The sequence below is a fragment of the Musca autumnalis genome, unplaced genomic scaffold (assembly GCF_047663935.1).
Source record: "Musca autumnalis isolate F117 unplaced genomic scaffold, ASM4766393v1 scaffold_4, whole genome shotgun sequence".
Taxonomy (NCBI): domain Eukaryota; kingdom Metazoa; phylum Arthropoda; class Insecta; order Diptera; family Muscidae; genus Musca; species Musca autumnalis.
In genome coordinates, this window is record NW_027411977.1 from 213,856,885 (window position 1) to 213,884,659 (window position 27,775).

Consider the following 27,775-nt stretch of genomic DNA (forward strand, 5'->3'; position numbering starts at 1 on the left):
TCTCTATAGACGACTGAAAAGGAGTCTCTATAGACGACTGAAAAGGAGTCTCTATAGACGACTGAAAAGGAGTCTCTATAGACGACTGAAAAGGAGTCTCTATAGACGACTGAAAAGGAGTCTCTATAGACGACTGAAAAGGAGTCTCTATAGACGACTGAAAAGGAGTCTCTATAGACGACTGAAAAGGAGTCTCTATAGACGACTGAAAAGGAGTCTCTTTGGATGACTGAAAAGGAGTCTCTATAGACGACTGAAAGGAGTCTCTATAGACGACTGAAAAGGAGCCTCTATAGACGGCTGAAAAGGAGTCTCTATAGACGACTGAAAAGGAGTCTCTATAGACGACTGAAAAGGAGTCTCTATAGACGACTGAAAAGGAGTCTCTATAGACGACTGAAAAGGAGTCTCTATAGACGACTGAAAAGGAGTCTCTATAGACGACTGAAAAGCAGTCTCTATAGACGACTGAAAAGGAGTCTCTATAGACGACTGAAAAGGAGTCTCTATAGACGACTGAAAGGAGTCTCTATAGACGACTGAAAAGGAGTATCTAAAGACGACTGAAAAGGAGTCTCTATAGACAACTGAAAACGAGTCTCTATAGACGACTGAAAAGGAGTCTCTATAGACGACTGAAAAGGAGTCTCTATAGACGACTGAAAGGGAGTCTCTATAGACGACTGAAAAGGAGTCTCTATAGACGTCTGAAAAGGAGTCTCTATAGACGACTGAAAAGGAGTCTCTATAGACGACTGAAAAGGAGTATCTAAAGACGACTGAAAAGGAGTCTCTATAGACGACTGAAAAGGAGTATCTAAAGACGACTGAAAAGGAGTCTCTATAGACGACTGAAAAGGAGTCTCTATAGACGACTGAAAAGGAGTATCTAAAGACGACTGAAAAGGAGTCTCTATAGACGACTGAAAAGGAGTCTCTATAGACGACTGAAAAGGAATATCTAAAGACGACTGAAAAGGAATATCTAAAGACGACTGAAAAGGAGTCTCTATAGACGGCTGAAAAGGAGTCTCTATAGACGGCTGAGAAGGAGTCTCTATAGACGACTGAAAAGGAATATCTAAAGACGACTGAAAAGGAGTCTCTATAGACGACAGAAAAGGAGTCTCTATAGACGACTGAAAAGGAGTATCTAAAGACGACTGAAAAGGAGTCTCTATAGACGACTGAAAAGGAGTCTCTATAGACGACTGAAAAGGCGTATCTATAAACGACTGAAAAGGCGTACCTATGACGACTGAAAAGTAGTCTCTATAGACGACTGAAAAGGAGTCTCTATAGACGACTGAAAAGGAGTCTCTATAGACGACGAAAAGGAGTCTCTATAGACGACTGAAAAGGCGTATCTATAGACGACTGAAAAGGAGTCCTCTATAGACGACTGAAAAGGAGTATCTAAAGACGACTGAAAAGGAGTCTCTATAGACGACTGAAAAGGAGTCTCTATAGACGACTGAAAAGGAGTCTCTATAGACGACTGAAAAGGAGTCTCTATAGACGACTGAAAAGGCGTATCTATAGACGACTGAAAAGGCGTACCTATGACGACTGAAAAGGAGTCTCTATAGACGACTGAAAAGGAGTCTCTATAGACGACTGAAAAGGAATCTCTATAGACGACTGAAAGGAGTCTCTATAGACGACTGAAAAGGAGTATCTAAAGACGACTGAAAAGGAGTCTCTATAGACGACTGAAAAGGCGTATCTATAGGCGACTGAAAAGGCGTATCTATGACGACTGAAAAGGAGTCTCTATAGACAACTGAAAAGGAGTCTCTATAGACGACTGAAAAGGAGTCTCTTTAGATGACTGAAAAGGAGTCTCTATAGACGACTGACGAAGAAAAAGAGTCTCTATACATGGCTTAAACAGAATATCTATGACAGAGTGAGACATTGTGACTTTCGTGAGCGTTAATTTACTCTCGCTCACCACCAGTTAGATTCTACACAAGTTGTGAGCGGGAGTAAATTTACGCTCACGAAAATCAAGTTGCCCTACTTTGATCTTTGAACACATATCAAGGAGTCTCCATAGATGGCTAACAGGAGTCTACGAAGACAACTGGAAACAAGCGATTTAAAATTATTTTTTATAGGAATGAACCACTTTATTCAATATTAACAACACGACAGATTTTCATTTCAATTCAAATGTCATATATGATGAATTAATAACATCTTTTGATCCATCCTTATTCTTTCGATATAAGGAGAGATAAGTCTGGTATTTTCCCGCTGGTACAAATTCCGGTATACTGTCTTTATCCACTTTTAAATTATTCAAATAATAAACGCTCTAGAAAAAATAAAAAATTAAAATCACAATTAAAAATCTTTAAACCCCTTACCATAAATATTTCCCACTTACCTTATAGAAAGGACATTGACTGGATATATTACCATATTTCAAAAAATTCGTAATCCATTTGTTGAGCAATGGAAGCTGTGCAGTTTTCAACCGTAGTAGGGTATCACACAAATCAATGTGATTAAAATCACAATTAAAAATCTTTAAACCCCTTACCATAAATATTTCCCACTTACCTTATAGAAAGGACATTGACTGGATATATTACCATATTTCAAAAAATTCGTAATCCATTTGTTGAGCAATGGAAGCTGTGCAGTTTTCAACCGTAGTAGGGTATCACACAAATCAATGTGATAGGAAAACATTGAGCGGAAATTCTTCGTTGATGTTTGCCACCGACCAACACCCACTGTGGCCCAGACATCGGAAATATCTTGGACAATTTCGATTAGAATTTTCATCGAATCACGTTTGGGACTAATGTCTATTTCTAGATTTTTTATGTATTTCTCATTGATATCACTTTTAGTATCAATAAAATATACTGAGCGTAATTTCTGGGAAAATAAGATTTAGAGATGATAGTTGGGTTACCTCACCGACGGAGTCCTTACTTACCCTTTTGGTCTCATATAGTGGCAGAATAACTAGAACTATGTAAATCAATTTATAATTCATGTTTAAGCTTTTGATCAAGTTTCATTGAAATCCTAACACTTATTGTAACCAAATATTGTTTTCAAATTTAATTCAAATATGTATTTCTATTTGTTGTTTTGGTTTCCAATTATCTGACAATTAAATTTTATAATCTGTTTACCGTTCAACAAAAACAAATTAGTGGTTTTATCTTCAACAGAAATTTCTTGCTACTAGTGATCCATAAATCTCCATGTCACAGTAGGGAATAATAATTGTTCCACAAACATTCCAGAAGGGACAAACAAGAGAGACTTCTCTCATATCAATGAGTGCACACAGAATCATATTAGCTCAAGGAAATAATATCATAACAGGGATACGTAAGTCGAATTCTGATTAAACGACTTTATATTCAACAGAATCTTTTTACTGGTATTCTATAAAAAAACCCATCTCAGTCGTTTATAGAGACAACGTCGTATAGAGACAATGTTCCCCCCCAACGGGAACAACTCCCCCTATTTTTCTTGTACCACAAGAATATTTTAATTTTATTATTAAATGTGGGCCGAAATCCCGGCGGTACAGGGATACGTAAGTCGAATTCTGATTAAACGACTTTATATTCAACAGAATCTTTTTACTGGTATTCTATAAAAAAAACCCATCTCAGTCGTTTATAGAGACAACGTCGTATAGAGACAATGTTCCCCCCCAACGGGAACAACTCCCCCTATTTTTCTTGTACCACAAGAATATTTTAATTTTATTATTAAATGTGGGCCGAAATCCCGGCGGTACTGCAATACCGGGCCAACCCGTGACAGAAGTGGAGCAAGCCCCTAAAACTTCCGTCAATTTCCAAAAATCAGTTTAACATTTGTTGTCCTCCGATGGAGGATCTATCAGATGTTAAGCTGATAAGAACAGATACTACACTTTGATCTTAGCCATAAGGCCGAGAAGCGATAACTAAACACCGACCAAGGACAACATTATATGTGTGTAACAACTTTAGGCGAATGAGAATTATTACGTAAAAATGTTAACGAATTGGAATAATCCTTACACAACTAAACTAAAATTAAATATCGAGCTGCTGTAGAAAAATAAGGGTTGTTGAAAGTAGCTCAATGAGTTTTTTTTTTACCTGAAGGAACAATTGGCTATGTGCCTCGCAAAAGCAACAACAACACATATACATCAGCATCCTTTATGTATTGCGGTAAAAAAGACTACCACAGTTATAACTAATTTAAGGTCTATGATTCTATGAACTGTGATGATGTTTGAAAAAAAGTTATTCTTTAAAATTAAGGCTTATAGCTAAGTAGTTTCTTGAAAAAAAATAATAAAAATCAACGTATATAGCTGTGTAGGTGATTGAACAAATTTTATTTACAAATTATACAAATTTTAACAATTTATATTTAAAAATCCACGCATATTTCTGAGTAGGTGCTTGAAGAAAAATTAATAAAAATCCACGCTTATACCTGAGTATTTGCTTCAACAAATTTAGTCAAAATCTACGCTTAAAGCTTAGAAGGTGCTTGAAATTTTTTGTGCTTGAAAACATGTTATTTAAAAATCCACGCTTGTACCTCAGTAGATGCTTGAAAAAATTTTATCTACGATTGTACCTCAGTAGGAGCTTAAAAAGATATTTAAAAAAACCCACGCTTGTACCTCAGTAGGTGCTTGAAAAAATTTTATTTAAAAATCCGCGATTACGCCTCAGTAGGTGCTTGAAAAATTTTATGTAAAAATCCACGTTTGTACCTCAGTAGATGCTTGAAACAATTTTATCTACGCTTGTACCTCAATAGGAGCTTGAAAAAATTTTATTTAAAAATCCACTCTGTACCTCAATATGTGTTTGAAAAATTTTTATTTAAAAATCCAAGATTGGACTCCTTTATGTGTTTGAAAAAAAAAAAACATATATAAAAAATCACGACTGGACCTCAGTATGTGCCTGAAAAATGTTATATACAAATCCTGTAGGTGCTTGAAAAAATTTATTTAAAATTCCACGCTTGTACCTCAGTAGATGCTTGAAAAAAAATTTAATTTATAAACCCACGATTGTACCTCACGTGTGTATCTTAGTGGGAGCTTAAAAATCCAGGTTTATACCTCACGTGTGTATCTTAGTGGGAGCTTAAAAATCCAAGTTTATACCTCAGTGGGTACTTGAAAAAAATTATTTAAAAATCCAAGTTGTACCGCAGTAGGTGCTTGAAAAAATTTTATTTAAAAATCCAGGCTTGTAGCAGAATACGTGCTTGAAAAAATGTTATTTATAAATCCACGTTTATAGCTGAGTATGTGCTTGAAAAAAATTATTTAAAAATTCACGCTTATAGCAAGGTAGGTGCTTGAAAAAAATTATTTAAAAATCCACGCTTATAGCTAGGTAGGTGATTGAAAAAAAAAAAATATTTAAAAATCCACGCTTATAGCTGAGTAGGTGTTTGAAAAATCAACGCTTATAGGGGAGTAGGTGCTTATAAAAATTTTATTCAAAAATCCTGGCCTGGTGCTTGAAAAAAATTTATTTATTTAAAAAAAAATATTTAAAAACTAACGTTTATAGTAGAGAATGTGCTTGAAAATAAAAAAAATATTTAAAAATCTACGCTTATAGCTGGGTAGGTGCTTTTGTTTAAAAATCCAAGCATATAGCAGAGTAGTTGCTTGAAAACAAATTATTTAAAAGTCCATACTTACAACTGAGTAGGTTGTTGAAGAAAATTTATTTAAAAATCCACGCTTATGGTAGAGTTTGTGCTTGAAAATATTTTATTTAAAAATCTACGATTATAGCTGAGTAGGTGCTTGAAAAATTTTTATTTAAAATTCCACGCTTGTAGCTGAGTAGGTGCCTGAAAAATGTTATTTAAATGTCCAGGATTACAGCTGAGTAGGCGCTTGAAAAAAAAATTATTTAAACCCTACGCATATAGCTGAGTAGGTGTTTGAAAAAAAAATTATTAAAAATCCAAGCTTTTGGGGGAGTAGGTGCTTGAAAAAAATTTTTTTTAAAGCCACGCTTATAGCTGATTAGGTGGTTGAAAAAATTTAATTTAAAAATCCACCCTAATAAATGAGTAGGTGTTCGGAAAAAAATATTTATTTATTATTTATTTAAATATTTATTACAATTAAAAATTATAATAAACATATAGCTAAAAGCACTAGCGACTACGGCTATCGGCTTTAAAAATTATTTAAAAATCCAACCTCATAAATGAGTAGGTGTTTGAAAAAATTTTATTTAAAAATCCACCCTCATAAATGAGTAGGTGTTCGGAAAAATTATTTAAAAATCCACGCTTATAGCTGTGTATGTGTTTGAAAAAAATAATATTTAAAAATTCATGCTTATAGGGGAGTAGGTGCTTGAAAAAAATTTTATTTAAAAATCCACGCTTGTCTCAGTAGGTGCTTGAAAAAATCTTATTTAAAAATCTAAGACTATAGCTGAGTAAGTTCTTGAAAAAAAATTATTTAAAAATCCACGCTTGTCTCAGTAGGTGCTTGAAAAAATCTTATTTAAAAATCTACGACTATAGCTGAGTAGGTTCTTGAAAAAAATTTATTTAAAAATCCACGCTTATAGCTGAGTAGGTGGTTGAATAAATTTAATTTATAAACCCGTGCTTATAGCTGAATTAAAAATAAAATTATTTAAAAATCCACGCATATAGCTGAGTAGGTGGTTGAACAATTTTAATTTAAAAATACACGCTTATGCTATAATTTGTCTACAGTGACAATTTGTCAGTCATCTATAGAGCAGTCGTTCCATAAAAATATTTAAAATTTATTATTGAAAGTGGGCCGAAATCCCGGCGGTACTGCAATACCGGGCCAACCCGCGACAGAAGTGGACCAAGCCCCTAAAACTTCCGTCAATTTCCAAAAATCAGTTTAACATTTGTTGTCCTCCGATGGAGGATCTATCAGATGTTAAGCTGATAAGAACAGATACTACACTTTGATCTTAGCCATAAGGCCGAGAAGCGATAACTAAACAACGAGCAAGGACAATATTATACGTGATTAACAACTTTAAGTGAATGAGAATCATTACGTGAAAACGTTAACGAATTGGAATCCTTACACAACTAAAGTAAAAATAAATATCGAGCTGCTGTAAAAAATAAGGGTTGTTGAAAACAGCTCAATAAGTTTCTTTTCTACCTGTAGGAACAATTGGCTATGTTCCTTGCAAAAGCAACAACAACTACATACATCAGCATCCTTTTATGTATTGCGGTAAAAAAGGTTGCCACAGTTATGACTAATTTAAGGTCTATACATCTATGAACTGTGATGATGTTTGAAAAAAGATATTCTTTAAAATTGAGGCTTATAGCTAAGTAGTTGCTTGAAAAAATTAATAAAAATCAACGCATATAGCTGTGTAGGTGATTGAACAAATTTTATTTACAAATTATACAAATTTTAACAATTTATATTTAAAAATCCACGCATATTTCTGAGTAGGTGCTTGAAAAAAATTAATAAAAATCCACGCTTATACCTGAGTATTTGCTTCAACAAATTTAGTCAAAATCTTCGCTTAAAGCTTAGAAGGTGCTTGAAATTTTTTGTGCTTGAAAACATGTTATTTAAAAATCCACGCTTGTACCTCAGTAGATGCTTGAAAAAATTTTATCTACGCTTGTATCTCAGTAGGAGTATTTGCATCAACGAATTTAGTCAAAATCTACGCTTAAAGCTTAGAAGGTGCTTGAAATTTTTTGTGCTTGAAAACATGTTATTTAAAAATCCACGCTTGTACCTCAGTAGATGCTTGAAAAAAATTATCTACGCTTGTACCTCAGTAGGAGCTTAAAAAAAATATTTAAAAAACCCACGCTTGTACCTCAGTAGGCGCTCGAAAAAGTTTTATTTAAAATCCGCGATTGCGCCTCAGTAGGTGCTTGAAAAATTTTATGTAAAAATCAACCTTTGTACCTAAGTAGGTGCTTGAAAAAATATATTTAAAAATCCACGTTTGTACCTCCGTAGATGCTTGAAACAATTTTATCTACGCTTGTACCTCAATAGGAGCTTGAAAAAATTTTATTTAAAAATCCACTCTGTACCTCAATATGTGTTTGAAAAATTTTTATTTAAAAATCCAAGATTGGACTCCTTTATGTGTTTGAAAAAAAAAAACATATATAAAAAATCACGACTGGACCTCAGTATGTGCCTGAAAAATGTTATATAAAAATCCTGTAGGTGCGTGAAACAATTTATTTAAAATTCCACGCTTGTACCTCAGTAGATGCTTGAAAAAAATTTAATTTATAAACCCACGATTGTACCTCACGTGTGTATCTAAGTGGGAGCTTAAAAATCCAAGTTTATACCTCAGTGGGAGCTTGAAAAAATTATTTAAAAATCCAAGTTTGTACCGCAGTAGGTGCTTGAAAAAAATTTATTTAAAAATCCAGACTTGTAGCAGAATACGTGCTTGAAAAAATTTTATTTAAAAATCCACGTTTATAGCTGAGTATGTGCTTGAAAAAAATTATTAAAAAATCCACGCTTATAGCTAGGTAGGTGCTTCAAAAAAATTATTTAAAAATCCAAGCATATAGCTAGGTAGGTGCTTCAAAAAAATTATTTAAAAATCCACACTTATAGCTAGGTAGGGTTCAGATCAGAATAGATCCCCATTCTTATTGGTGATGATCGTGAAATATTTAGCGGGTGAAATGGACCAAAACATAATATTTATCCAATTTTCTAGCGGCTCTGTAGGTCTCAGTAATAGTCCGATCAACGCGTAATTTTAAATAAGGTAAGGGTATATCACAAAGGAGAAGCTTGCAATTTGAGATGGCGATCGGATAATATTTAGAGGGTTAAATGGACCAAAACTTTTGTGTGAAAATTGTGAAAATTTTTAATATACAGCTTATATCTTAATTCCTGGAAGTGACATTCCGGACAAGTGAGATATACTTGAAAGTGGAACGCTTGACCTTTTAATTGATGCCAATTATGTTGGTGTGCATGATCAGATAACAGAGTTACAGCCTAATATATTGCGTTATTCGTTTGTAGTGTAATACTAAACTCGCTAGAAGTCGCAATTATTCATCAATAGTCACGAAATTTTGCACCGGGTAAGAGTATAGGTCGAAAAAGATGCCTACAATTGGTGATCTGATGTTCTGATATTCTTTAGCGGGTGAAATGGACCATTACATTTGTATGAAAAATATAAAAATTTTATTTTTGGTCGATATTTTAATTCCTTGAGGACATATATATTTCGCAAAGTAGCCTACATATGGAAAAAAAACTTCTGACCTTTCCTCTGATTAAATTGCAATAAAGTGTTTGGTAGATAACGGGCCTACTGCCTAATATATAATAGGTTCTGTGTAGAGAACCACATTTTTATCCCATGCTACATATTGTCTCTCCAAAAGTGTATGTAACACCACGAAATATTCGTCCTAGACCCATTATTTGGTATGCCAAAATTCATATCTCGACGAGATAAAGCGATTTAGCGATGTGTGTTCGTCCATTAAAAAATGTAAACAAGCTTAAGGCCGCAATTATGGACCATACTTACAGCTGATTAGGTTGTTGAAGAAAATTTATTTAAAAATTAAATTTATTTAAATTTATTTAAAAATTTTTTTAAAAATCCACGCTTATGGTAGAGTATGTGCTTGAAAATATTTTATTTAAAAATCTACGATTATAGCTGAGTAGGTGCTTATAGGTGATTAGGTGGTTGAAAAAATTTAATTGAAAAAAAAAATCCACACTTATAGCTGAGTAGGTGGTTGAAAAACATTTAATTTAAAAATCCACCCTCATAAATGAGTAGGTGTTCGGAAAAAATTATTTAAAAATCCACGCATATAGCTGAGTAGGTGGTTGAACAATTTTAATTTAAAAATACACGCTTATGCTATAAATTGTCTACAGTGACAATTTGTCAGTCATCTATAGAACATTCGTTCCATAAAGATATTTGAAATTTATTATTGAATGTGGGCCGAAATCCCGGCGGTACTGCAATACCGGGCCAACCCGCGACAGAAGTGGAGCAAGCCCCTAAAACTTCCGTCAATTTCCAAAAATCAGTTTAACATTTGTTGTCCTCCGATGGAGGATCTATCAGATGTTAAGCTGATAAGAACAGATACTACACTTTGATCTTAGCCATAAGGCCGAGAAGCGATAACTAAACGACGAGCAAGGAAAACATTATACGTGAGTAACAACTTTAAGTGAATGAGAATTATTATCGGAAAACGCGGGAAACAAAGTTGAATCCTTACACAACTAAAGTGAAATAGAACAGCGAAACAGCTGTAGAAAAATAAGGGCTGTTGAAAGTAGTTCAATGAGTTTCTTTTCTAACTGTAGGTACAACTGGCTATGTGCCATGCAAAAGCAACAACAACATACATCAGCATACTTTTATGTATGGCGGTAAAAAAAAGACTGCCACAGGTATGACTAATTTAAGGTCTATGTTTCTATGAACTGTGATGATATTTAAAAAAAAACATGTTCTTTAAAAACCACGCTCGTGGCTGACTAGGTGCTTGAAAAACTTTTATGTAAAAAGCCACGCTTGTACCTAAGTAGGTGCTTGAAAAAATTTTATTTAAAAATCCAAGCTTGTGCCTAAGTAGGAGCTTGAAAAAATTATTTAAAAATCCACGCTTGTACCTCAGTAGGTGATTGAAAAAAAATTATTTAAAAATCCACGCTGGTACCTCACTAGGTGCTTGAAAAAAAATATTTAAAAATCCAAGCTCGTACCTCAGTGGGTGCTTGAAAAAATTTTATTTATAAATCCACGCTTATAGCTGAGTGGGTGCCTGACAATAATTTTATTTAAAAATTCAAATTTTATCTCAGTAGGGGCTTGAAAAAAATTTATTCAAAAATCAACGATTGCACCTTAGCGGGTGCCTGAAAAAAAATTATTTAAAAATCAAGTTTGTACCTCAGTAGGTGCTTGAAAAAATTATTTAAAAATCCATGCTAAAAAAATATTTTTTAAAAAATCCACGCTAATAGGTGAAAAGGGGCTTGAAAAATGTCCTTTAAAAATCTGCGCTAATAGTTGGGAAGGTGCTTGAAAAAATATTCTTTAGAAATCCAGGCTAATAGTTTTACAGGAGCTTGAAAATAACATTGCTTACAGATCCACGCTTTTAGCTGGGAAGGTGCTAGGAATAATATTCTTTAAAAATCCACGCTCATTGCTGGGAAGGTGCATGAAAAAACATTCTATAAAAATCTACGCTAATTATTGGGTAAGTGACTGAAAAATTATGACTAAAAAATTATTTTTGCTTATATATTTTCGATCACTTTTAGAATAGTATAATTAATTTTGGATTAAAATTTTCAACAATTTTGAAAACAAAATATGCCAATTTTTTTAATTGCTTTTGAGATCAATGAATGGTAAGTGCAATCTGTCACCAGACCCTTAAATGAGATTTTAAACAACTTGCACGAATTATTTTTGTAAATTACTTCGCTTTTACAATTTAGACACCAAGAGCTATCGAAATGTCAGCACGCATTGTTAAATTCTTTCCAAATTGTTTGATACTGTTATCCCTAATTCACCAAGTGTCCAACAACGGAAAGTCCTATAGCTATGTCTCGGCTGATACAGAATATAATCGTAACTTCTTTTCTGAACTGCGAATGACAATTAATAAAGGTTCAATGGACATTATTATAAATACCGCAAAGAATTTCAAGTCAGATCTTTGGGTTAATCTCTGGGTGCTGATGCGATCTTCGAAGAATGCCAAAAATCGTACTTTACTAACCTATGATATAAATATCTGCAAAATTTTGGTTAAGCAAGAAACAAATTTTATGTCCATCTGGTTGCAGAATTATTTTCGGTTGGGAAATATGCCCTCCGAGTGTCCCATTAAGAAGGTAAGGAAAGGGATTTTTAATATATTTGCTAAATAAAAAAATAATTATTACTTCTCTGCTTCGTCTATATAGGGAAATTATTCTTGGTGCAACCTCAGAACGGATATGTTACAAATGCCAATGTTCTTCTCAAAGGGTCAATATATAGCACGAGCGAATATATATTTTCGTAAAAGGAATGTCAAAGATTCAATTGTCAATCTTACAACAATAATTGAAATAAAATGAAGAGAATAAATAAAAAAGACCTAAGGGCGTGGATTTCGAAAGAATTTTTTCATGTACCAAAAAAGAATATTTCTTCAAATACCTTCAGAGCTATGGGCGTGGATTTTTAAAGAATATTTCTTCAAATACCTTCAAAGCTATGGGCGTGGATTTTTAAAGAATATTTTTTCAAATACCTTCAAAGCTATGGGCGTGGATTTTTAAAGAATATTTTTTCAAATACCTTCAAAGCTATGGGCGTGGATTTTTAAAGAATATTTTTTCAAATACCTTCAAAGCTATGGGCGTGGATTTTTAAAGAATATTTTTTCAAATACCTTCAAAGCTATGGGCGTGGATTTTTAAAGAATATTTTTTCAAATACCTTCAAAGCTATGGGCGTGGATTTTTAAAGAATATTTCTTCAAATACCTTCAGAGCTATGGGCGTGGATTTTTAAAGAATATTTCTTCAAATACCTTCAGAGCTATGGCCGTGGATTTTTAAAGAATATTTCTTCAAATACCTTCAGAGCTATGGCCGTGGATTTTTAAAGAATATTTCTTCAAATACCTTCAAAGCTATGGGCGTGGATTTTTAAAGAATATATCTTCAAATACCTTCAAAGCTATGGGCGTGGATTTTTAAAGAATATTTTTTCAAATACCTTCAAAGCTATGGGCGTGGATTTTTAAAGAATATTTTTATACCCTCAGCCTTTAGGCTAAAGAGGGTATTTACACTTTGATACGACCAAAAATGTGCCTCATCGAAATAATGGTTTTAGACCCCAAGTATGTTTGTACGATATCCGTTTCAGACAATTTTGAGTAGATCTAGCAATGTCCGTCCGTCTGTCTGTCTGTCTGTCTGTCTGGCAGGCTGGTGCGCACGATAACTCTCGAACGGATCAATCGATTCGGTTCAAATTTTGGGTATCGAAATATTTTGTCCAGATTCGATTTAAGTTCGAAGATGGGCCATATAGGTCCACTCCTTCAGGTACCTCCCCCACAAATGTTCAAAAATTGTCGCAAAACTTGTGCGCACGATAACTTTTGTAGGGAATAACCGATTTGGTCCATACTTTGCACAGCGTGTAATTTCTACCAAACTTAGATGAGGTTCCAATATGGACTCAATCAGTCCACTCCTTCGGGTACCTCCCACACAAAATTTCGGAAAAGTTCAGATTAGGACCTGGTCTCGAATCGCTTTGATTTTTGTTTACGCAAGTTGCATTTGCTGTCCTCTATACGACGCTGTAAACTTCATTAGGGGCAAGTCCATACTTCCTGAGAAAATAGCCTTAAAGTTACAAAAAACCCTATGACACCGTGTGTAGTGGTTGGAACGCAAGATAACTCTCGAACGGATCTGCCGATTCGGTCCAAAATTTGGCTTTCGTAATATTTTGTCCAAACTTATCTCCAGTTCAAAGATGGATTATATCGGTCCACTCCTTCCGGTACCTCCCCCACAAAAGTTCGAAAATGTTCGGAAATTTTGTGCTTACGATAACTCTTGAAGGGAATAACCGATTTGGTCCAAACTTTGCACATTATGAAATTTCTACCAGACTTAGATGAGGTTCCAATATGGACTCAATCGGTAAACTCCTTCGAGTACCTCCCACACAAAATTTTGGAAAAGTTCAGTTTAGGGCCATCTCTCGAATCGCTTTGATTTTTGTTTAAGCAACTTGTACTCACTTCCCTCCATACGACGGTACAAGTTTCATCAGGGGCAAGTCAATACTTCCTGAGAAAATAGCCTGAAAGTTACAAAAACCCCTAAGGACATCGTGTGAGGTGGTTGGAGCACAAACTAACTCTCGAACGGATGTGTCGATTCGGTCCAAAATTTGGCCTTAGTAATATTTTGTCCGAACATAGTTTAAGTTTGAAGATAAGCCATATCGGTCCTTTCCTTCAGGTACCTCCTCCACAAAAGTTTAAAAATGTTTGGAAAAATTGTTCGTACGGTAACTTTTGAAGGGAGTGGTCGAATTGGACTATACTTTACACATCCTAATATATCTACTAGATATAGATCAGGTTCAAATATGGACTATATTTGTCCACTCCATCCGGTACCTCCCACACAAAATTTCGGATACGTTCACTTTAAGACCTGATATCGAATCACTTTGATTTTTGTTGAAGCAACTTGCATTCGCTGCCTCAATTACGATGGTAAAAGTTTTTTTTAGGGGCAAGTCCATACTTCTTGAGCAAACAGCCCGAAGGGTGTAAAAACCCCCTATGGCACCATATGTTGTGGCTGGAGATCCACTTCCATAACGGCCAATGTCGATCCATTCCTTTTAGTATCTCCTCCGCAAAACTATGATCTTTAATCCTAATCAACATTTTTGTCAGTTCAAGCGCCCAAAAATCCCTAAATACATACGTATTTTGGGAAAAAAAATTGTTTCAATATACACAGGCTGAGGGTATATCTCTGTCGGCAAGGCCGACTGATACTTTTTTACTTGTTTCAAATACCTTCAAAGCTATGGGCGTGGATTTTTAAAGAATATTTTTTCAAATACCTTCAAAGCTATGGGCGTGGATTTTTAAAGAATATTTTTTCAAATAACTTCAAAGCTATGGGCGTGGATTTTTAAAGAATATTTTTTCAAATAACTTCAAAGCTATGGGCGTGGATTTTTAAAGAATATTTTTTCAAATACCTTCAAAGCTATGGGCGTGGATTTTTAAAGAATATTTTTTCAAATACCTTCAAAGCTATGGGCGTGGATTTTTAAAGAATATTTTTTCAAATACCTTCAAAGCTATGGGCGTGGATTTTTAAAGAATATTTTTTCAAATAACTTCAAAGCTATGGGCGTGGATTTTTAAAGAATATTTTTTCAAATACCTTCAAAGCTATGGGCGTGGATTTTTAAAGAATATTTTTTCAAATAACTTCAAAGCTATGGGCGTGGATTTTTAAAGAATATTTTTTCAAATACCTTCAAAGCTATGGGCGTGGATTTTTAAAGAATATTTTTTCAAATACCTTCAAAGCTATGGGCGTGGATTTTTAAAGAATATTTTTTCAAATACCTTCAAAGCTATGGGCGTGGATTTTTAAAGAATATTTTTTCAAATACCTTCAAATCTATGGGCGTGGATTTTTAAAGAATATTTTTTCAAATACCTTCAAATCTATGGGCGTGGATTTTTAAAGAATATTTTTTCAAATACCTTCAAATCTATGGGCGTGGATTTTTAAAGAATATTTTTTCAAATACCTTCAAATCTATGGGCGTGGATTTTTAAAGAATATTTTTTCAAATACCTTCAAAGCTATGGGCGTGGATTTTTAAAGAATATTTTTTCAAATACCTTCAAAGCTATGGGCGTGGATTTTTAAAGAATATTTTTTCAAATACCTTCAAAGCTATGGGCGTGGATTTTTAAAGAATATTTTTTCAAATACCTTCAAAGCTATGGGCGTGGATTTTTAAAGAATATTTCTTCAAATACCTTCAAAGCTATGGGCGTGGATTTTTAAAGAATATTTTTTCAAATACCTTCAAAGCTATGGCCGTGGATTTTTAAAGAATATTTCTTCAAATACCTTCAGAGCTATGGGCGTGGATTTTTAACGAATATTTCTTCAAATACCTTCAGAGCTATGGGCGTGGATTTTTAACGAATATTTCTTCAAATACCTTCAGAGCTATGGCCGTGGATTTTTAAAGAATATTTCTTCAAATACCTTCAGAGCTATGGGCGTGGATTTTTAAAGAATATTTCTTCAAATACCTTCAGAGCTATGGCCGTGGATTTTTAAAGAATATTTCTTCAAATACCTTCAGAGCTATGGCCGTGGATTTTTAAAGAATATTTCTTCAAATACCTTCAAAGCTATGGGCGTGGATTTTTAAAGAATATATCTTCAAATACCTTCAGAGCTATGGGCGTGGATTCTTAAAGAATATTTCTTCAAATACCTTCAGAGCAATGGGCGCGGATTTTTAAACAATATTTCTTCAAATACCTTCAGAGCTATGGCCGTGGATTTTTAAAGAATATTTCTTCAAATACCTTCAGAGCTATGGCCGTGGATTTTTAAAGAATATTTCTTCAAATACCTTCAGAGCTATGGCCGTGGATTTTTAAAGAATATTTCTTCAAATACCTTCAGAGCTATGGGCGTGGATTTTTAAAGAATATTTCTTCAAATACCTTCAGAGCTATGGGCGTGGATTTTTAAAGAATATTTCTTCAAATACCTTCAGAGCTATGGGCGTGGATTTTTAAAGAATATTTCTTCAAATACCTTCAGAGCTATGGGCGTGGATTTTTAAAGAATATTTCTTCAAATACCTTCAGAGCTATGGGCGTGGATTTTTAAAGAATATTTCTTCAAATACCTTCAGAGCTATGGGCGTGGATTTTTAAAGAATATTTCTTCAAATACCTTCAGAGCTATGGGCGTGGATTTTTAAAGAATATTTCTTCAAATACCTTCAGAGCTATGGGCGTGGATTTTTAAAGAATATTTCTTCAAATACCTTCAGAGCTATGGGCGTGGATTTTTAAAGAATATTTCTTCAAATACCTTCAGAGCTATGGGCGTGGATTTTTAAAGAATATTTCTTCAAATACCTTCAGAGCTATGGGCGTGGATTTTTAAAGAATATTTCTTCAAATATCTTCAGAGCTATGGGCGTGGATTTTTAACGAATATTTCTTCAAATACCTTCAGAGCTATGGGCGTGGATTTTTAACGAATATTTCTTCAAATATCTTCAGAGCTATGGGCGTGGATTTTTAACGAATATTTTTTCAAATACCTTCAGAGCTATGGGCGTGGATTTTTAAAGAATATTTCTTCAAATACCTTCAGAGCTATGGGCGTGGATTTTTAAAGAATATTTCTTCAAATACCTTCAGAGCTATGGGCGTGAATTTTTAAAGAGTATGGGCGTGAATTTTTAAAGAATATTTTTTCAAATACCTTCAGAGCTTTTTTATTTTTATTCTTTAAAAATATTCACACTATTTCAATAGAAAATATATTGTTAAATTATCTAAAGATTGTCTCAGTTTACCGTTTCTTAAGTATGTATCAACTTGAAGTTTATATTCAGCTGATGGCAGGACATCGGGTATGTGTATTTTTTCGGGTCTCAATTTATACCAAGAATAATTACCCTTGAAAAAAATTATTAAAAATTAGAATAATACACATTTAAATTACAATAAACTTATTTTTTAATTAATTACCTTCTTAATGGGACAACTTTTTGGTAAAGATCCATATTTCAAAAAATTCTGTACCCAAACTGTTATTAAATTCGTTTCATCTTTCCCCAAAAGATTACAAATATTCACATCGTAATTGATGAGTTTATGAAAGTCGGACGTCTTACGATCCTTGACAAATACAGACGTTAGTACCCATGGGTCATGGGGATACTCACGAGCAACATTCAAAATAACATCGATGGAAGTATTTCTCAAATTCACACGATGTTCCTGTATAAAATCACTATCGAATTCCACCTTGTAGGAGAGGAAGTATAGAACTTTTCCAGTTTTCTAGGGAGGATAAGTTTAATTTTTGATAAATAATTTTAATAATAAAAAAATCAAAATTATTTTAATTTAGTTTTATTTGACAATTTTCCCCTACCTTAGTATCCAAGACCTCTAATAAAAAGGAGATAGTTACGATATACGTTAATAATTTTATTTTCCGTTTCATTTTTAGTAAATATATTTGTTTAAACTATATATTGTGTTTTGTGGATATTAGTTCCAAAATTTTATTAAAAACTAATTTCTTTTCATGCCATTTGAGTTTTAGTTGACCGGTGAACCGTTTCTAATTTCTTTTTTTTAAGTATTTATAAACAATGAAGTCATTGGATCATTTGGATCTGATTATAAATAATGATTTTGTTTTTCATTGAAGTAAAATTAAAATTATTAAAAAATATCAGAGAAAAAATAATTATATTTCCCAACCTCATGTTTACCATATGTCAAAATAACAACAATAGTTTTAACTAAAAAGCTTTTGCAGAATGGTATTGAAAATAAGTTTATTAGTCTATGTAATATCATTATGTTTTATATTTAAAGGTCTCGATACCAAGGTTAGAAGACATTAAAACAGAAAATAATAATTTAATTAAAAAATTTTATTTTAAATTGTTTTAATTTTTATCTTAGAAAATTGGTAAAACGTTATATTTCCTATCGTATACGGTGGAATTCGAAAGGTCATATATTGAAGAACATCGCATGAATTTAAAAAATACCTCTGTTGATGTTATTCTAAATATTGCTCAAGATTTTTCACGGGATCCATGGATAATAGCTGCTCTCTTTGTTAAGGATCGCAAGTCGAGCGATTTTCGCCAACTCATCAATTACGATGTAAATATTTGCAATATTTTGGGAAAAGCTGATTCGAATTTAATAACACAGTGGGTACAGAATTTTTTGAAATTTGGAAATTTACCCAAAAGTTGTCCCATTAAGAAGGTAAATTATTTTTTTTCCTTTTGTAAAAGAATATAAATTAACACCATAACCATTTCTTTTAAGGGCAATTATTCTTGGTATAATTTGCGACCGGAAAAAATGAACATACCTGATGTCCTGCCATCTGCCGAATATAAAATTAAAATTGATACATATTTTCGTAATGGCAAATTGAGGGAGTCTGTGGACAATTTAACTATTAATTGTAAATTGAAGTAGACAAGTTAGAAATATATATAAAAATAAAATGGGTGAAAGTTGTTTAAAATATTGTTTTTATCATGTTAAATAAATAAAGATGTTTCTTAAGTTTGGGGGTGGTGTGGTTAGTCACAAAAAATCTACTTACTTAGCTGGCTTTCTGGAATACCGCGTCTTTTCATTTCTTCATCCACTTGTATGCTCCATCGAAGCTTAGGCCTGCCGATTCTGCATGCACCGCCATGTGGCATGTATTCATACGCCTTTTTAGCGGGTTCATCATCGCTCATTCTTATGATATGGTCTAGCCAACGCAATCGTCGCACAATGGTTCAAGAATCGATTTTCCTGGCCAAAAATCAAAATTTTGTTTTATCAAAGATATTTAATTTCTATATGGGATTCGATAGTAAACATATTGAAACTAAGGAAACCAAAAAATTAGGTCAAAATATTGGAAGGTGGGCGTGGTGTGCCCCTAAAGACGAACATTTTCCCCATTTTTGGGAAATACGTAAGTTTTGCAAATTTCTCGAGAAAGACGTAGCTATTTCTCGGAAACTATAACAGTTATTGCGTTCATTGTTTTTTGTAAGAGAGGTAGATTGTGGCCGTTAAAAATCGTTTTAGTAAATTACCGTAGCCTTTACACACATGAGCTATTTTATTTTTCCTCAGGTACTAAATTTTATGAAATTCCAAATTTAGTGGACTAGAACTTTTTTGGAACAACATGGAACAAAGTTCTGTTTTCACAGAAAGATGCCCAAGAGTCTCCTCTTTCAGCACATATATACTTTGTACCCGTCCCGTTCAGTCTGTTTAACATTTTTTTTCAATTTATTGAAATTACATGGGTAAAAATGTATGTTTTTCTATACGGTTTCCATATGAATTACAGCTTTTTGACACAAATTAAAATTTTTTTGAGTATATGAGTTTTTATTCGAGTTATATAAGTTTTATGAAAACCCAAGGAATATTTTTTGTAATATTTGAAAAAAATTAAATTTTTTGTAAAAAAAATTTTATACAAATTTTTGAAAAAAAATTTTTTCAACATTTTTTTTTTCGATTTTTTTTTAATTTTTGGTAATTTTATTGTTTATTTGTTGGTGTTTCAACATCTTCAATACATAGGAAGATATAACAACCACAAAAACACTCATATTTTGATGAAAAATAGTTGGAAAACTCAAAAGTTTAACTTTGACCTTGAATTTCTCTGCATCTACCAGACCGAATTTTACCGCTTATAATTCGTCTGATAGCTGATTGTGTTATCTATCTAACAAGAATTATGAAAATTTCTCTATCCGTTCAAAAGTTACAGAATTTTGACCAGGAAAAAACGATTCTGAACCACTGTGCGTCGCATCTCGATACGTTTAACTATATTCGTGTCTTTGTATAGCTGATATAGCTCGTGGTTCATACGACGTCGATATTCACCTTCAACGCAAATCGGCCCGTAGATCTTTCGAAGAAATTTCCTCTCAAAAACACCAAGCTCTGCCTTATCTGCTTGCGCAAGTACCTATGCTTCGGAGCCATACATTAGCACGGGTAGTATCAGCGTTTTGTAGAGCGTTATTTTTGTTTGACGAGATGTGGCTTTGTTTTTAAACTGCTTACTTAAACCAAAGTAGCATGTGTTGGCCAATACAATTCTTTTTTTTATTTCACAACTGATGTCGTTTGTTGTGTTTACGGAGGTGCCGAGGTAGACGAAGTCTATTACTACCTCAAAATTCTAGGAACCAACTTCCACAGTTGGTCCGAGCTCAATGGACGCATTGCGCGGCGACACCATCAACTTGGTCTTCTCACCGTTACCGCCAGACCCACTTTAGCAGATTCTCCTTCGACCTTCATAATGGTATCAGTTACTTTTTTTACTGATCGTTCCATGATGTCTATGTCATCAGCATAAGCAAGTAACATGTGGCTATTGGTGTAAATTGTGCCATTTCTTTTGACATTTACATCTCGTATTACCTTTTCCAGCAAAATGTTGAATAGGTCACACGAAAGGCTGTCTCCTTGCCAGAAACCTCTTTTGGTACAAAACTCTTCGACGAGGTTCTTTCCTATTTTAACTAAGGATCCTCGTGTCAGTTAAAGTCATTTTACAAAGCCGGGTGAGCTTTACGGGGATACCAAATTCAGACATGGCTTGGAATACCTTTGAACGTAGCGGGCTGTCGAAGGCTGCTTTCTAGTCGACAAAAAATGGAAGGTGTCGTTCAGCATCTATTGGGTCTTCTCCAGGATTTGCCGCAGGGTAAATATCTGGTCGATGGTGGACTTGCAACGTCTAAAGCCGCATTGGTAAGGTCCAATTATCTCGTTGACCATAGGCTTTAGTCGTTCGCACAATATCCCTGACACGATCTTGTAGGCAATAGGGAGTAGACTTATGCCCCCTTTGGTTAGAGCATCTCCTTTCTTATGGACGGGACACAGGATGCTCAGATTCCAATCGTCGGGTACGCGTTCTTCCTGCCAGATGGAGCTAACTAGCAGATGCACACAACTTATCAGCGTGTCGCTTCCGGTTTTATACAGCTCGGCTGGTAGGCCATCAGCTCCTGCTGCCTTATTATTCTTCAGCCGGTTTATTGCTGTCTTCACCTAATCTTGGCTGGGCGACATACTTTCAATACCATTGTGGCCCCAGTCTGATGCACAATGATATCAATTAATTGTGGCACACGATTTCTTTATAAAAAGACAATGTATTTTATTAATGTACAAAATTGGAATGAATGACTGAATACACATTTTTCATATTCAAACTGAAAACTTATAAAATTCAAAACAATGTGAACTACGATATAAATAATTAATTGTAAAGTAACATATAGTGTACTTACATCACTCCCCCTCCTGAAGCATCAATGTCCAACAAATTAAAAGTTACTCGCTTTACTCTTTTGTCCTCATTTTGGGACTCGGTGGTCTCGACAAATGCAGGTTTAATTCTATCTATCGAAATAGTTCTAATATTTCCATCGATTTCTAGCTTGAAAAATTTCTTATCTCTTTCTATAACTTTGTATGGGCCCTCATATGGTTGCTGCAAAGATCGCCCATTTTCTACGCGTACAAATGCATATTTACAACTAGAAAGATCTTTAGATATATATACCCCTTTAGTAGTGTTCTTGTGATGCGATAAATTGGATCGAATGTCTTTGAAATAATCCTTCAATTTATCCACCAATTCAGAGTTGTAATCGATTGTACTTGGAACTACTAACTCACCAGGTAAACGTACGTCCTGTCCATACACCATCTGAGCAGGAGTATGGCCTAAATCCTCCTTTAATGTACACCTTAGCCCTAACAATACCATCGGAAGCACCTCGAACCAATTTGCTTGCTGATTGCTTGCCATAATTGCAGCTTTAAGCTGCCTATGAAACCGCTCAACCATGCCATTTGCTTGGGGATGATATGCAGAAGTTGTAATTCTGTGGCTGCCGAGTAACCGGGTTAATTCCGTAAACATCTTTGATGTGAACTGCGTTCCTCTGTCAGTTGTTATAGTGAGTGGCACCCCAAAACGAGACACGTATCTAGAAAATAAAGTCCGAGCGACTGTTTCAGCCGTAATATCCCTAAGTGGGTATGCTTCTGGCCAACGTGTGTACCTATCAATGACAGTCAGTAGATATCGATGACCGCATGAAGGTGGCAATGGTCCTACAATATCAACATGTATATGCTCAAACCTGCCCTTCGGAATATCTATTTTCATTACAGGAGATTTTGTGTGCCTAGTTATCTTCGATTTCTGACAACCAATACAATCTCTAGCCCAAACATTAATTTCCTTGCTCATACCTGGCCAGTAATATCTCTTACAAATCATCCGACGACTAGTTCTAACACCTGGATGGGAAACAGAATGCAACTTTTCGAACACCACTCTACGCATTGTTAGTGGAATATACGGTCGCGGTGTCTCTTGTGACCCTTCGCACCAAAGATTAATATTAAACAACGGAATTTCGATTAGCTTTAAATTATGGAATGTATCCTTATTTTGCAAGATCTCTGTCAGCTTGTCATCTTTTTGTTGTTCTGCACTCAATAATTTTAAATTCAACTCCGAGCTATTCAGGACCTCAACCTCAAACGACCTTGAAAGCGTATCAGCTACGACGTTGGAAGTTCCTCGAACGTATTGAATATCATTCGTAAATTGTGAAATGTATTCTAATTGTCGGATCTGTCGTGGACTTCGTTCTGTCTTTGGCTCCATAGCACGTATCAGTGGTTTATGGTCTGTAAACACTGTAAAACATCTTCCTTCAAGCATATACCTAAAATGCTTTATGTTGTCATGAATCGCCAGTAACTCGCGATCAAAAGCACTATATTTCGATTCTGTAGGGGACAGTTTCCGTGAAAAGAACGCCAACGGCTCCGTTACACTACCACGTACCTGCTGTAGGACCCCTCCGATTGCAGTACAAGACGCATCGACCGTCAACGTTAGTTTTGACTTACCATCAAAGTGACTCAACATAATTCGAGATGCGAAAGCTTTTTTAATGTCGACGAAGGCTTTTTCAGCCTTGTCATCCCATGTTAAAATTTTCTTCTTATCACTGAAAGCGCAATTTATCATATCATGTATAGGACCCGACATTTCCGCCAGTCCGGGAATGTACCTATGATAATAATTGACCATACCCATAAATTTTTGCATAAGCTTAACTGTAGTCGGTTTCTCAAAATCTCGAATGGCAGAGACCTTATCATCTGTTGGTCTAATTCCTTCCTCTGAAACATTATGTCCCAGAAAATCAATATTTGTTGCGCCGAATGTACACTTCCCTGGCTTAATGTTTAACCCATATTCCTGTAGCCTAGTAAATATCACTCTGAGGTGACGTACATGTTCCTCTTCATTTTCGCTAAAAACTAATACATCGTCTATGTAAACAAATACAAAGTCCAAACCTTTGAACACCTCGTTAATAAAACGTTGAAAGGTTTGAGATGAGTTCCTCAACCCAAAGGGCATTCGAACAAATTCAAACATACCGAAGGGTGTTGTAATCGCTGTCTTGTGTACATCTTCTGGTGCCATTGGAATCTGATGATAAGCACGAACTAAGTCTAACTTTGAAAACACTCGCTTCCCCTTCATATTCATATTTAAGTCGTGTATGTGTGGTATAGGATACCTGTCTGGGACTGTTACAGCGTTTAACTGCCTAAAGTCTCCACAAGGCCGCCAATCATCTGGGTCCTTTTTGGGGACTAGATGCAGAGCAGATGCTACGCTCGAGTCCGAGGGTCTGCAAATCCCGCATTTGACTAAATATTCAAATTCTGATTTAGCCACTTTATATTTCATAGGATCCAGACGCCTAGGCTTTGTATAGGGTAATGCACCATTAGTCACTATTCTATGTACAGTCGAATGTTTCACTGGTTTCGTGTAATCTGGTTCCGACGTCAATGAGGGAAATTCATTCAGTAAGTTAGTATATTGATTTTGGTAAGCAAAGATCTTCGGCAACTGAATACTACATAGTTGTGAACATGCAGACACTTTCAAGTTTGTTATAGGGTCCACCAAACTCTTATTTCGAATATCTACCAATAACCCGTATTTGTGAAGGAAGTCTGCTCCTATTATCGGCCTACTGATATTTGCTAATGTGAACGCGAACTGAAAATCACGACGCAGACCTAAATCGACGTTCAACAACTTTTTCCCATATGTCTGGATTGTTGACCCATTGGCAGCTGTCAGGACCACATCTGAGACTCTCTTATAATTTCTAAATTTTGATGACGGCAAAATTGATATATCAGCCCCGCTATCCACTAAAAATTTTAATTTATTCGATTTGTCGTACACAAACAGGCGACGTGTTGATATTTCTGCGCACCCATTGTCCGTCGCTTTTACAATGGGCCTAATTAGTTTTTTGAACCATTGTTTTCATAATACGAGCAAGGCTGTTCACAATTTCTAGCATCCTTGCCGAATCTGTAATGGAACCTACACAGCCAATTTCTTTTTTTATTTCCCGATCGTGACATCCTTCCACTAAATCTTTCTCTTCTATCTCGATCTTGCATCTCCTCGAACTGTCGTTTCATTGCAGAAACCTCCAATGAAAGTTTGTCAAATCCTTGGCAAATATTACTAGTAGCTTGAACTAGACCCTCTACCACTTTACCCATGTCTGGAATTAATGTCTTTTCCGACGATGCAGATACTCCTAGTGCAGATAATTCATCCCTCTGTAGAACTTCCCAAATATTATCCGCTGTCTGAATAAGCTGATTCGTGTCAGTAATATTTGATCCCATCAATGCAACATTAAGATTTTTTGGCAATCTTCGTATCCATATTTTTTTCAAAACGTCCTGACTAAACTGTGTGCCCGCCATTAGTGACATAGATCTATACAATTCGGATGGCTTCTGGTCTCCCATTTCTAAATCGGATAGAATCTTGTCGATGCGTTTACTCTCGCTTAAAGTATGTCGTTTTATCAATACATCCTTTAAACCTTCATAGCTGTTGTTATTTCTCGGGTTGCGAATAACATCTAAAACAGACATTATCACTTCCTGAGGTAAGGCTGTAACAACATACTCATATTTAGTTTTATCCAAAGTGATCCCTTTAGTTGCGAATTGCATCTCAGCATGAATAAACCATGCCTCTGGACAATTTGTCCAAAACCCCGGAAGTTTTATAGAAGCGGCAGAAACCTCAAACCCACTCGATTGGTTCGTCATACTAGAACTATTCGATGACACCGACTGTGCATTCGAATTAGAAGCTAATGTACCGTCGTTAGCCGATGAATTATTTTCGTTCGGACCCCCACCTACTTGTTGTGGTGACCTTAACATATTGATACTTCGGAGAAGGAGTTTACACAATAATTTGGAAATGAATATGTAATGGACAAATAGAAATAATAATGATACTAATAATAAATATAATCCAAGTAATTATTACGTATGATAACTAATAATACTGTGCTTGCCTCCAAATTCTACAAACTTACGTATGGTAGATGGTTGATACGCTTGGTGGTCCGATTCCAATGATATAAATATCCTTATCCGCTTTCAAATATCTTTCCAAGAGGTGTATTGATGACTCGTTCACAGAATGATGTTCCTTTAACTGGAATTCTCACAATTCATTAACTTTCTTCAGTTGATGCTACATGTAGCGAGAATCCTTCGAATTTTCCACAGAATTTTCTTCTTTACAATGCGATATTCCTTAGAGGTGTATTGGTTCCTTCACAAGGTTATATTTCTTGAATCATTCGTTCACCATTCATAGACTTTCGCCAATTGACGTTGAATGTGTCGGGTATCCTTTGGAATTTTCGCAGGACATGCAATTTCAAAATTATCGATCCGTTCTCTATAAAGCACAATTTTTAATCGCAGCCAATATCCTCGATTTGTTTTCCATAAGATTTGGGTATTCAAAACTATTAAAATGTTCACAGGATTGCTTTTTAAAAAGGAAGAAAGCAGGATCGCCAATTGTGGCCCCAGTCTGATGCACAATGATATCAATTAATTGTGGCACACGATTTCTTTATAAAAAGACAATGTATTTTATTAATGTACAAAATTGGAATGAATGACTGAATACACATTTTTCATATTCAAACTGAAAACTTATAAAATTCAAAACAATGTGAACTACGATATAAATAATTTATTGTAAAGTAACATATAGTGTACCTACACCATCTTCTGGGATTGGGTCTATGGTATCTTCGTCGTCTTCGCTGCTATTGGATACCAACAGTTTTGAAAAGTGCTCTTTCCATATCCTGAGCACACTATCTGTATCAGTTACCAAATTACCTTGCTGGTCTCTACAGGAGGATGTGCCTGTACCATCAGCTTGATGCTTGACTCATTCGTAGAATTTTCGGACTTCATTCTTTTCCTGTACATCTCGTTTTTTCACATTCCCGCTTTTCCATCTCCCTCTTTTTCTTGCGGAAAAGACGTTTCTCTTCTCTCCTTTTCTCCCGTTATCTCTCTAGTGCGCTACGCGTTGCTACGGATTGTAAAGTAGCCCTATATGCCGCATTTTTCTCTTCGGTAGCAGCACGACACTCCGGATCATACCATGGATTCCTTGGTGGAGGCCTCTGGTATCCAAGTATGGATTTTGCGGCTGTTTGCATGGAGTGGGCAATACTTTGCCATTGCGCTGATATGTTAGCGGGATGAGGAGTGCTTTGATTGAGCAATTGGGCTAGTTAAGTGGAATATGCTGTGGCTATCTGTTGTGCTTGCAGCTTACCGATGTCTAACTTTCGTGTTGTGTTTGTTCTTACTTTGTTTGCTACGTTTAACCGGGTGCGTGCCTTTGCTGCAACAAGTTAGTGGTCCGAGTCTCCTCGGAACGAACGCACATCCAACACGCTCGATGAATGTCTTCCATCTATCACAACGTGATCAATTTGATCTGGAGACAGCCAAGTGCCCTTATGAACGTCGAGATGTTGAAACCTGGTGCTGCTAATTACCATGTTTTTTGCCGCTGCGAAGTCTATCAGCCTCATGCCATTGTCAGATGTTTTACTGTGGAGACTGAATTTTCCGACTGTTGGGCCAAAGATATTTTCCTTTCCAATTTTGGCATTAAAATCGCCTAGAATAATTTTAATGTCATGGGCAGGACAACGGTCATATGTTTCTTCTAAGCGCTCATAAAATATATCTTTGGTCAGTTCATCCTTGACTTCAGTGGGAGCATGAGCGCAAATAAAGCTGATGTTGAAGAATTTTGCTTTTAGTCGAATTGCAGCGAGTCTTTCAGTCACTGGTGTGAAGCTGGAGACCAGGTGTTTTAACCTCCGACCAACTACAAATCCGCAACCAAACTCATGCT

The 27,775-nt window shown here is 35.1% G+C and overlaps 1 protein-coding gene and 3 non-coding genes across 4 annotated transcripts; all 4 read right to left on the reverse strand.

Annotated features, from left to right (window-relative positions):
* Positions 1–2,161: 2,161 nt before the first annotated feature.
* On the reverse strand, positions 2,162–3,013 carry LOC141403224 (uncharacterized). Its single transcript, XM_073985409.1, has 3 exons — positions 2,954–3,013; positions 2,569–2,892; positions 2,162–2,320 (listed from the first exon to the last, which is right to left on the reverse strand). Exons 1-3 carry the CDS (start codon positions 3,011–3,013, stop codon positions 2,162–2,164), a joined length of 543 nt encoding a protein of 180 aa, XP_073841510.1.
* A 737-nt stretch (positions 3,014–3,750) lies between these two features.
* Positions 3,751–3,947, reverse strand: LOC141404411 (U2 spliceosomal RNA). Its single transcript, XR_012413010.1, has one exon. It is a non-coding gene; the product is annotated as a U2 spliceosomal RNA (small nuclear RNA).
* A 2,866-nt stretch (positions 3,948–6,813) lies between these two features.
* On the reverse strand, positions 6,814–7,010 carry LOC141404420 (U2 spliceosomal RNA). Its single transcript, XR_012413019.1, has one exon. It is a non-coding gene; the product is annotated as a U2 spliceosomal RNA (small nuclear RNA).
* Positions 7,011–10,009: 2,999 nt separating this feature from the next.
* Positions 10,010–10,206, reverse strand: LOC141404418 (U2 spliceosomal RNA). The gene has a single exon (XR_012413017.1). It is a non-coding gene; the product is annotated as a U2 spliceosomal RNA (small nuclear RNA).
* Positions 10,207–27,775: the final 17,569 nt, after the last annotated feature.